The sequence below is a fragment of the Patagioenas fasciata genome, chromosome Z, assembly GCF_037038585.1.
Source record: "Patagioenas fasciata isolate bPatFas1 chromosome Z, bPatFas1.hap1, whole genome shotgun sequence".
In the NCBI taxonomy this organism is placed as follows: Eukaryota; Metazoa; Chordata; class Aves; order Columbiformes; family Columbidae; genus Patagioenas; species Patagioenas fasciata.
The window spans coordinates 76,620,833-76,632,945 of record NC_092560.1 but is presented as its reverse complement, the minus strand read 5'-3'; the positions used below and the strand labels follow the sequence as shown (position 1 = coordinate 76,632,945).

Sequence of the window (12,113 nt, the reverse complement as noted above, 5' to 3'; positions counted from 1 at the left end):
CTGTCACAGGGTCATTTTCTCTTCAGGGAGAATGAGTTTAAGGACCACTATAGGTCATGGAGGAGACAAAATCTTGCAAAGCATCTGTGCGGGGTGGTGGAGGTGGAGGGTGATGGAAGGGGGAGCTGAGATCCTGGCCAGGTAGCAGGGTCTTGCTCTGGGTCTGCCCTGATGCTCACCCTGAAGGTTGCTCAGGGCGTTTGGCTTTTTATGCATCAATTTGGGCTTTGCATAGAGGGTTGCTTAGGGCGAGTTTGGCTTTTTATACATCAGGTTGGGCTCTGCACAGGGAGGACGTTCCTGCCCAGGGGACAGCAGCAGGAAAGGCTGTCAGGTGAAAGAACAGCAGGGGAAGACAGAGTTACAATTTTCCTGGTGAGATGCTCCCGTTCAGCTACAGCCTCTCTGCACTTTTCTGTAACACCTGCTCCCTGGGGCCATCCTCACCTGGATGTATCGTTAATCCTTTTGCATAAAAACACACAGAAGTGATGGCTTCACTTGTACTTTTGGGGACCAGTCCTGGATGGCACCAATGTCACATCCCCCAGCTCTGCCCATGAGAAGAGGAGTCACTGGGAGTGCTGGGACCTGCTTCATTTAGCGACCAGGCTGTCAAATTAGAACAGCGCAGTGTCATTTGGTGCAAGGGCATGGGCTCGGGTCAGAGCCTTGCAAGGGTGCAGTTCCCTCTGTGCCCAGGCTGGGATGGTGCCTACCAGCTTTCCCCCTCTCAGAGGAGGGAAACCTAGACCAGCTTCTTCCCAGGTGGATGTGGATACGGCAATGGTTACCCTACAGCCAAGCAAAAGGAAAAGCTGGGGTAAGTTCTTGGCCTGGGGAATTTGCTCCTGCCTGGCCATAGCACTGCGCTCAGGAAAACCCCTGCAGAACTGGTTTCTTCGGGATTACTGGTTTCTTTTCCCCATGGGAATGTGTCAATTCGCACTCAATACCAGGCATTTTTAATTTAAAAAGCACAGATGTTAAACTCTCCTCCACATGGCTGGGGTCGAAAATGCAAATGCTCTCCACCACATTCTCTGAGCGAGTGTGTCCCACCCACAGGAGGAGGAGGAGAGGGAAAGGCTTGTGGTGGATGCATCTCCCTGTTGGATGGTGAAAAGGTCACTGTGCTTTTCTACCGTGGATCCTGCTATTACTCTGACCCTGGGAGCTAGTACGTCGCCTGGTTTTCTCCTCCTGGCCCTTCCATCCATTTCACATAAAGGAAACTGAGGCATGGAGAGGCTGTGATCTGCTCAAACCCATGAAGGCTCTCTCTGAATTCCTAAATCCCAGATTTCTCCCACTCCACAGTATTACTGTTGCTTTTTACCACCCAGAAGGCCTTTCCCTGTATGTGCCAGGAAGGTGTCCTCCGGCCAGGCGGGCTGTCAAGGCTCTTTGCTGTAGTGTTAGTGTTGGGAAGACCGTACAGGGTCAGGCCATAGGTCTACCTCCAGGTCTGAATCCAGCAGGGGTCCACAAAGGATGTCAAGGGAAAACTAAGAAAATAGTTAGGTGTATGCCCTCCTGCCATTTGCATCTCAGGATTTCCCCATCCCAGAGTGATTAGCATATCTCCTGCCTCTGCAAGACAGGCAGCTCAGATTTTTGCCCTGAACAAGCCCCTGTCACCTCCGTGGGGAAAATGATCCCATCTTCATTCCCACCGCTTCCCTTCTTTCTGCAGATATTTAACCTTGACAGGACCTTCCCTCTTATTCTGGACCTCCTCTGTTCTTGCTGGGGCCTTTAAAACTTTGTGCAAAGCCTGTAGGAAATCCAGGTGTTTTCTTCTCCGGGGTGTGCTTCCAAGTTTTTAAAGGTATCTTCTTGCTTCAAATAACCTCTCCCATCTGCTATTAAGCCATGTTTGCATTCTTGCCCTAATGAAAGGAACGAAAGAAAGAAAATCTCCAACTTTTCTTCTAGAGGTCATGTGCTGGCACTCCTCTTCCAGTGTGATGTCCTGAAGCATCTCTGCTCAGCTGTCCCCTGGCTCTAGTGCCGTCACCTCCATCTGGCATTGAAGGTGACAGCGGATGCCACAGAACAGAACCCAGCTCTCCTTGCTGCCCAACACCCTGTCCTGGGGTACTGGACTGGAGATTTGCTCCATCTGGAGATCCGTTCCATCTGGAGATCTGCTCCATCCAGAGATGCGTCTTAACACCATAACCAAATGCAATTTTTAACCCCACTCCCCCTGCCCCAGCTTTGGCAATCCCTTAATGAGATACAGGATGTTCAGGCTGCCACTGAATCCCCAATAGCACCAGACTGAGAAAAGCCTAACCCAGAAACAGATGCCATTTTTAAGCCCTGAAGAAGAGTGGTCAGTCTAAAATCAATATGTCAGGACAGACCAAAATGAATCAGTTGAACATAAGCCACTGAGATTTTTAGGGTTTCAGGACACCAATTTTGGCTTATTTCTTATACATGCAAGAAGGCATTTGCAAATAAAATAACTCTGTCGCCTTAGAACCTATTCCTCCACAGCACATTGGCTTGCTTATCACAGAATCACAGAATGATTGGGGCTGGAAGGGACCTCTGGAGATCATCCAGTCCAACCCACCTGCTAAAGCAGGTTCACCAGAGCAGATCACACAGGAATGTGTCCAGGTGGGTTTGAATGTCTCCAGAGAAGGAGACTCCACAGCCTCTCTGGGCAGCCTGTTCCAGGGCTCTGGCACCCTCAAAGTAAAGAAGTTTCTCCTCATATTCAGACGGAACCTCCTGGATTTCAGTCTGTGCCCATTGCCCCTCATTCTGTTGTTGGGCACCACTGAAGAGTCTGGTCCCATCCTCTTGACACCCACCCTTGAGATATTTATAAGCATTGATAACATAGGCATCATCTTTGCCAGGGTCAGATTTACCACCTACAGAGACTAAGGGATTTGTTCAGGCTCTGAATCCAGATCTCTGGGTATCCCCATGTATAAGGATGCTTTCTCCAAATAGTTTCTACAGCTTTTCCCAGGATGCCTCTGGGCAAGAACAAGCTACTTTCCAGCTGTGGTCTCTCCCAAATGGAGCAGAGTAGTCCCATAATTGCTGGCTCTTGGTCATGTAATTTCTATGTCAGTTAGTCCTTGCTGACCCGAGTCGCTTGGAGTAGCCTTGTTCTTGGCTCCATCATCAGTTTGACGAGTGCATTGCTTTTTCTTATCATTTTGCAGATCATGGTGAATTTAATCTGAGTGAAGTGATGATGAAGTGAAACATCATCTCCTGATGGGGACATAATATTACCCACCATGTCTTCAAACACAGGGATCACTCACCAGACAGCCAAATACAGCCCTGTCTGGTGTGGGATAGGCACAACTTTCTGATACACAGCATCAGGAGAGTAAGCAGAGGCAAATATTTCACTAGCATAAAACCCATGGGATGCTCAGACATAGCACAGCCATCCATCAGGCTTTCATGGCAGCATTGGAGCAAGCAAGCCTCTTTATGACACAGGACATCAGCAAGTGGCTTAAAATCTGAGCTCAATCCTGTACCCCCAGTGTCACCCCAGGACAGGGGTGGCAAAACTCACATCAGATCTCTGCAGTGAGGAGGGCTGGGGCTCTGGAGGGTTCTCTTGTTGTTCAGCATTTTAGGGATGAAATCTTCCTCTCTCCCTGGGTAACCTCCTTCAAGCAGGGGTGCAAATGCTCATTAGCTTTCTTTCTAGCTCTCTGGCCTTTTGCAGGTATTTCTGTCTGGTCTGGGTGCCTTCTTCAAAGTGCTTGTGAAAGGATCAGCTTCAGCCATGGGGGTGTGTAATTTCTGAAGTCTTTCTTGCTTATGGCCAGGCTGAGTTTCAGTGGTAACACCATATCACGTCCCTCTGGGTGCGGGCTTCCACTAGTCATGATTCATTCCTCCATCCACATCCACTTTGAAGATGGGCTTTCATTGCCCTGATCAAAGCTGGGTAAGTGCCAAGGCAAGCTGAGAGAGGAATCTGGCCACCATGGGATTGTCTCTTCAGTGAAACCTTTGATCATGGAGAAGCAGCTGGCATCAGTAAAGATCTTGTATTTCCATGAAGGGATGAAGAAGGAAAAAGAGATTTTTACCTACCAAAAATCCCCTGTGGCTGGGAAGTAGAGCTGGTCTGGGACAAAGCAGCATCTCCAGAGACACCTGCGTTAGATGTGGTCCTCCCAGCCCTGCTCCCGTGTGAGCAGCAGACTGAGACTGTGGGGAGCCCAGAGCAGCTGCCCTCAGCCTGCCTGGTAGCCTTGTCTCCCTCTGTGGGTGCATCAGTGCTTTCAAGAAGTCCCACAAGGGCAGGTATGAGATACAAGTGCCCAGGACCCTCACCCTGGCAGGCAGTTGCCTTAACCTTGAACTTGAAGCATCCCTCAAGGACCTGCCTGGAGCTCATGGCAGGTCTCTAGTTCATTCTCACAAGAAAATAGCAATTGAGACTGGTTCACCTCCTAGGGGAAAGCCTTCAAGATATTGAGCCTCTTTATCTCACTGATGTTGCAAGCAGCTCCCAAGGGTTCTCTTGACAAGCTTAGCCACCATCTGAGCCTGGATCTAAGTGGGAGAAAGCCCAGCTCGGACCCAGGTCCCTTCTGGCTTACTCCTTCAGCTGGCATAAGCCCAGCTCACCGACTTCATGCAGAACAGCCTGTGATGAGAGCACCCTTTACCCCCCATCTTTTCCTATATTTCTGCCATTCCCCAGCCTGCTCACATGATTGCAGCTGTGGCACACAATAACCTTTTTTCCCCCCTCATCTGTTCTTTGCTTATCACTTTCTGCTCCATTTGCTTTTTCATCAGGGGAAGGCACCTCAAAAACCCTCCAGAGCTCCTCACAAGCCCTGATGCTGATGCAACAGGGCCTGACGGGCTTGGTGATGCCCAGGGGATGTCTGACGAGTGGTGACCCTGCAGCCCTGAGACAAGCCTGGAAGCACTCCCTGGTCTTCAGCTTGGCGCACTGGCTCAGCAGATGGAGCTCCTTCCCAAGGATGCGGGCAGAGCGGCTCTCAGCATGCAGCGGGATGCTGTGGCCACTACTTGCAGCTGGGAGCAGCACATGGATACTGTGTGCAGGCTCGGGAGTCAGAGAGAGCCCTGAAGTGGGGGGGGGGAAATATTTTGCATGTTTTTCTTCTGCCAGCTTAGGAAGGAAGAACTTGTTCATATACAAGGACAGGAGTGGGACTTTCCACTGCTTGCCCCTACAGCAATTAGCACTGGAAAACCTGTGCAGTAAACTCCACTTTATTCCCAACAGTGAGGGACTGGGATCCTCTGGATAAGGAGAAACTCCAGGTAATAATTCTGCTTTAGGCCTGGATTTGCATATCTCCAGAGGGTTTATAGGACTGTCAGGCTTGCACGGGGTTACCAGCATTGCAGCAGCACTTTGTACAGGCACAAGCCAGCAGAGTCTGTGCAGCCACCTTCGTGCCAAAATGAGCAAAAAACCCTCAAGGCATCAGGAGACATGGTGAGCAGTGCAGAGACCTCCAAATCAGTGTGTCTGCCTGCTCAGTGCAGTTTGGTGGGTGTGAGCTGGTGCAGGTCTCTCCCCACCATTGGTGTATCTCTGCAAGATACAGCTACAAGCCTCCCAGCAGGTTGGACTCTACTGCTGATATGGGGTTAATATGAACCAAACTGCTGTTTCAGCCCAAGGAGAGATGTGCAAAGGCCAGGGGTCTAGGTGGTGAGGCCAGCTGTCACCATTGCCCTCGGTGGAGCTACCAGGCCTTGCTCGAAGCCCAGAGCTGTGGCAAGGGGTGCTTGCAGTGCTGTGGTTAATATACTCCATGTTGGGGCACAAACAAGCTCTGAGTTTTTCCAGGAGGAGCAGGCTCTTGCAGCACTCCATGGGAAGGACTGTGTCTACATCCCTTCGTGGCCACCTTCTCAGGTTGCTCCAGGTGCTCCCTAAGCACTGGGTGCTGCTGGCAGGGATGTTGGTGCCCCCACCTGCATCACACAGACTGCAGAGTGTCCTTGGCAATGTCATCTCACCCTCTGCATGTGTCGCCCAGACACTTCCCCCTTCCATTAAGCCTTGTTGGCTTTGTAGCTAATCTGTGGCAGCTCATGCGATAACCCTGGCTCTCCCTCGCTCCCCCTCCTTGGCTGAAGTGACAGCAGATAGCTCTTTTCTCACATCATATCTACACATAGAAAAAAAAGGTGGGCAAAGCTCCCCTGGGCCCCTTTAGCAATAAAGCCCCCATACAACATCTGTGTGTGCCAGGCTGCTATGGGAAATTAAAACTACTCGTAACTGCTTTCTACTTTGGGTGTGTTTTCCATTAAAAAGGTCCCATTTGAAATGGTTTAAAAGGTAAATGATTAATCAATTCTTGCAGAGTTTGGCAGGGCAATAGTTTGTTTATGACCATGACTTATAGCTACCTATGGCGCCTTCTGCTAGAACATGTCATATACTCTCCCTACAAGTGCCTGATAGTGACTCCTAAGTGTTTGATAGCCTGTTATAAAAGGAATCTTAATATAGAAAACTATCCCTTTGTTTAAAGACAGAATTGTTTCCTGATGCGTTATTTGATGAGTGAAGATCTCCCTGCACCAGCAGGCAGTTAAATGCGTTGGAAAGGCAAAAGTCTGAGGATTCAGATGTCACATAGGACCTGGACCAAGGCCTGACAAACTTTGTGTCACATGTGCCAAGACATCAGAGAGGTCGCTGGGGACAGATCTGGTCTGGAGGAGGCTCTGAGGTTGGTGTACAAAGGGGTTTAGGTGTGTAGCTGCCCTTTGAGCAGGCTGACATACGTTTCATCACTTGAAACCCTTGCTAAGCTCCCGTTTACCTCTAAGAGGGTCTAAAGTCCCCGCTCATTTTCTGCATGTCACAGTGTTGGGTACGTCAATGTTTAATCTGTGCATGCTAAGGGCTGCTTAGATCCTAGGGCTGAGGAATCCTGTCTCCTTTTTGGAGGAGGGGCTAGGGAACTGATGGGGCCAGACCCATAGCAGATCAGCATGTGATAAACCAGCCAAAATAAAATACAATTGTGCCTACACCTTTGGGGCACCTGGCTTTTGGGGTGCTTTGGGAGCATTCAACCCATTCTTGGTTGGAAGTGGTTGCACTTTGTATGTATTAAGTATTTTCAGGGGCAGAAAGGCTTTGCAAGGACTGGCTGAATATTCATGGGGAAGGGACACTGTGATGCCATAACCCCACAGATAGAGCAAGGAAAAGGCTGGATTTGGGTGTTGGATCACCCGTGGCACCCCTTGGAAGGACTGCTCATTGACCATGGGCAGTGAATGTTTAACATTTTCATGCGACATAAGCCTTGAAGGGCAGGAGTTTGCAGCTTCAGAGACTACCTTACCCTAGTGGGTTCTATACCAGGAATCCCAATTTCATCTTGCTCTGTCTCCAGGTGTACCAGCACCTGCTCTTCCCACCTACTGCCCACATCTCCCAGGTGGTACCTCTGCTGCATGAGGGGCAGGACTGGGGTACCAACACAGCAACCCTCCGCATCATAGGAGGGAGGAAAAACCAAAAGGCCTTGGAAACAGAATAGCTTGGCCCTGGAGCCCTAACTCCTTTGTATACGGTCTTTCTGCCACCAATCTTCTGCCCCCAGGGTAAACCAAGGGATTTAAAGTGATTGCCTGGGGGAGAAATCACTACAGAGAAAGCTGTGAAACTTCCCCTACATCGTTTATTCTTGTGGGGATTTTGGAACCCTGGTGTCCTGATTTTTTTTTTTTTAATTAAACAACAACATATTAAAAAACAACAATATCAACACAAACAAACAAACAACATAAACAAGAAACAAACAAACAAACAAACCCCAAAAGTTGTTTCCATCTCCCTTTCTGTTCCTTGTTTTTTCACCCTGGAAAATGCTGGGGCTCGTCGTGAAGGCAAGCTCTGTCTTCAGTCTGGCTGGGAGAGCAAAAAGAGGAAGGAAGAAGAGGAGGAAAGCTCCGAGGACGGCAAGCAAGGGCTGACCCAGCACATAAAAACATCTTCAAAGCGAAGAAGTTGTTTTGCAAAAACACTGGGGCTTGCTGGAAGCCACCCCAGCTCGAGCCGCAAAGCCATGTGAGGAACTGAGCCAGCAGCAGGGAGGCTGCCAGGTCAGGGAATATAGAGACTGGCAGAGTGTCCCGAGAACGTGGGTAACCCAACCTGGCCCCCAAAGCTGTCCCCCTCCCAGATCACCATCTCTTCGGCGCAGCAGAGACCTTCCTTCTCTCACCCCTTATCCCAGACAGGGCTCACCTGGGAAGAGTTTTATCCACTTTGCCTCTTTTTCACGGCAAAGCCTCACTCAGCCCTGAGAGCTCATTACAAGAAGTGACTGTGCAGCTCATTCAGGTGGTTGGGAGATTGCTGCGATCGATCCCAAATTTGGTGACCTCTGGTATTTTTAACGGCTCCCTGGGCAGCTTATCATCTTTGTATACTTAGATACTGAGGTAATGGTGGTGCGGGTAAATACGTCTGGCATGTATCGCTGGGAACGGTTTATATGAGCAACTTGGCTCTTTTTCCTCCTCTCTATACAGGCTGCTCCTGCAAATTTTCATTTTGTTGGATCACACAGATCCCAAGATGGGGCCAGGGAAGCCAAGAACCCCACTGCATGGAGCATGCTGCCCCCAGCCACCTGCCTCAGTTTCCCCTCCTGTTGTTTTTGTTGGCAATGGATGCTCTTTCAGATACTGTGAGCTGTACTGCACCAACTGGCTTTGTGACGCTTGGTGCACCTGGAATGCGTGTTGTCTTCTTGTGCATTTCTCAGCAAAACAAGATTTTAATATAGTCCTGTTCTTGCAACAACTTCATTTTAACACACTCTGTATCTAAACATCTTCCACCTCCACCGCACTTTAGCGCCTTGCCTGACATGAGCCTGGAATTTACAGAAGCTGAATTAGGATAAAAAAACGAACAAGAGAATGTAGGGAAACATCCTCTTTTTCCCCTGACAGAACAAGAGGGGCTGTACTGGAGTGATTGCTCCTGCACAGGCAGCAGGACATGCAGCTGAAGGGCTCTGCCCAGCATCCCCAAAGCAGCGCGGTGCTGGCCAGAAATTACGTGCATCCCAACATCTCTACGTCCCCACGTCCTCCTGCAGCTCAAGGAAGGAGCAAAGTGCAGAGAGATAAGACATCGCTTGCCAGCTGCATGTCCGGGAGGTGGTGGGGAACAGCAGGCAGAGGTTGGACACTTCAGTGCAGCGTTTCTCTGCCTGCATTTGATGTAGAGAAGTTGTGACAGGTGGGGGAATCTGGCAGGGCGTATAATTAACATAAAAACAGGTTGGCTTCTGGTATCTGGCTTGTATGCTCAGGTACCAGCCCCTTTCCCTGGCCCCATTCTTGTCCAGGCTCTGGCCTGACTTTCATCCCTTCGCCCTTGCTCTGCGGGACGCAGCGAGGCTGCAGCCAAGATAGGGTCACGGGAATCCTGGCACAGCCCCGCTCCAAAAAAGCTCAGCCCAGCTGCCAGTGAACAGGCTGCTGCCGCACAGAGCAAAGCGAGCCAGAGCTACAGGGCCACGGGGGCTGCCGGGCTGCAAACTGGAGGAGAGGAGCTACGGCTGTTAGCAAGATTTAGTTGGTTTTCTTGGTGTTTATTGTTTCATGAAATAACACTGTAGGTGTGAGCAGCTGGGCTTTGGAAAGAAGGCTGTAAATATCTTCATGGAGCATCTTGGAGTTTCCATCCATCAGCTGGAGAAAAAAAAAATTCCACAGCAAAGATTCTAGACGGGTTGAGGCTGTAAAGGAGTCATGGACAGTCAGCTTACCCAGCGTGTGGGAAAACATGGAAAGGCTCGAAAGAGAGATGTCAAAGAAACACATTTGCCTGAAAACATCACACCGGTGAAGCAGAAGCCCTCCAAGGAGCTGAGGCCCATGCTCGGGGCCATCTTGCTGGGCCTCGTCCTGTTCATCGCCGCGGTGGTGGCCTGGTGCTACTACACGGTGTCCCTGCGGAAGGCGGAGCGGCTCAAGACGGAGCTGATGGACCTGCGGGCGGACGGCTTTGTCATCAGGAACCAGCACGGGGAGGTGGTTTTCCGTCTGGCCTTCCGCTCGGGCAGCCTCGACCTGGAGTCGTGCTCCAAGGAGGGTGAGATTTTGAGCTGCACGCGGTCGGGCCGGGGGCCGCTCAACTTCTTCATCCAGACGGTGAAGCCCAAGGACACGGTGATGTGCTACCGCGTGCGCTGGGAGGAGCTGGCGGCCGGCCCGGCGGTGGAGCACACCATGTTCTGGGAGGACGCCCACTGGTACGGGGGCTCGGAGATGAGCACCCAGCACTGGCCCATCCGCCTGGCCGGCTACCAGGAGCCCGTGCCCTACGTGACGAGCGACGTCTACTCCTTCCGCGACAGCTTCGGCGGCATCCTGGAGCGCTACTGGCTCTCCTCCAAGGCGGCGGCCATCAAGATCAACGACTCCGTGCCCTTCCACCTGGGCTTCAACGCCACCGAGCGCACCCTCTTCTTCCAGGCCCGCTACAAGGACTCGCCCTACAAGCCCCCGCCGGGGCAGCAGCCCTTCCCCGAGCTCAGCTACCGTGTCTGTGTGGGCTCCGACGTCACCTCCATCCACAAGTACATGGTGCGCCGGTACTTCAACAAGCCCTCCAAGATCCCTGCTGAGAACGCCTTCCGATACCCCATCTGGTCCACCTGGGCCCTCTACAAAAAAGATATTGACCAGGATAAAGTTCTGCAATTTGCAAGAAACATTAAGAAGTACCGTTTTAACTGCAGCCACATTGAAATTGATGACATGTACACACAAGCCTATGGGGACTTTGACTTTGACCCTGTCAAGTTCCCCAATGTAACAGAGATGTTTGCAAAGCTGAGGGAGGATGGGTTTAAGTTCACCCTGTGGATTCATCCCTTCATACACAGAGATTCCTCCAATTTTGGGGTGGGGATTGAGCGTCAGCTGTTCATCAAGGAGCCATCAGGGCGGCTGCCGGCCATGGTGGAGTGGTGGAACGGCATCGGGGCCATCCTGGACTTCACCAACCCAGCAGCCCGGGACTGGTTCCAGAGCCACCTGCGCCAGCTCCGACACAAGTATGGCATTTCGTCCTTCAAGTTCGACGCAGGCGAGACCAGCTACCTGCCCAAGCAGTTCAGCACCTTCCGCCCACTCTCGGACCCCAGCATCTGGTCGCGGCGCTACACGGAGATGGCCATCCCCTTCTATGAGCTGGCCGAGGTGCGGGTGGGCTACCAGTCGCAGAACATCTCCTGCTTCTTCCGCATCATTGACCGTGACTCTGTCTGGGGCTACGAGCTCGGCCTCAAGTCCCTCATCCCCACGGTGCTCACCATCAGCATGCTGGGGTACCCATTTGTGCTACCAGATATGATTGGAGGAAACTTCCTCCCCAACAAGACTGAAGGCGCACAGGAAATCCCTGACCGGGAGCTGTACATTCGGTGGCTGGAGCTCTCGGCCTTCATGCCCTCCATGCAGTTCTCCATCCCACCCTGGCTCTATGACAAGGAGGTGATGGAGATTGCACAGAAGTTCACAGAGCTCCACGAGTCACTGGTGGCCCCACTGCTGCTGGAGCTGGCTGGGGAGGTCACCGACACTGGGGACCCCATCATCCGTCCCATCTGGTGGATCTCACCCCGCGACGAGGCCACTCACAGGATCGACTCCCAGTTCCTCATTGGTGACACCCTCATGGTGGCCCCTGTGCTGGAGATGGGCAAGCAGGAGCGTGACGTCTACCTGCCAGCGGGCAAGTGGCGCAGCTACAAGGGGGAGTTGTTTGAGAAGACCCCGGTGCTACTCACAGACTATCCTGTCGACCTGGATGAGATTGCCTATTTCCTCTGGGTTTCCTAACTGGCTTCTCCATCAGCTACGCAATGGTCTCGGGGATGAATGAGCCAGGCGCTTTAATGGCCTGGGAATTTTAATAGTTTTCAAAGTAGAAATACTTCAGTATAAAATTTAAAGAAAACAGCGTGACCTCTGTTTTGTTTGGCAAGTGCTGTAGAATAACTTAATTATTAAAATATATTGTACGGCTGTCTTTGTTGTTGCAGTATGACAAATACAACATACAGAAACAC

At 51.3% G+C, this 12,113-nt stretch overlaps 1 protein-coding gene across 1 annotated transcript in view; it reads left to right on the top strand.

Annotated features, from left to right (window-relative positions):
* LOC136115566 (myogenesis-regulating glycosidase-like) overlaps positions 1–12,113 on the top strand; it is an 18,888-nt gene extending 6,775 nt beyond the window's left edge. Inside the window, exon 2 of the mRNA XM_065861781.2 lies at positions 9,654–12,113. Coding sequence (XP_065717853.1) covers positions 9,787–11,883 — 2,097 coding nt within the window. The 5' untranslated portion in view covers positions 9,654–9,786 and the 3' untranslated portion in view covers positions 11,884–12,113. The remainder of the gene's footprint in view (positions 1–9,653) is intronic.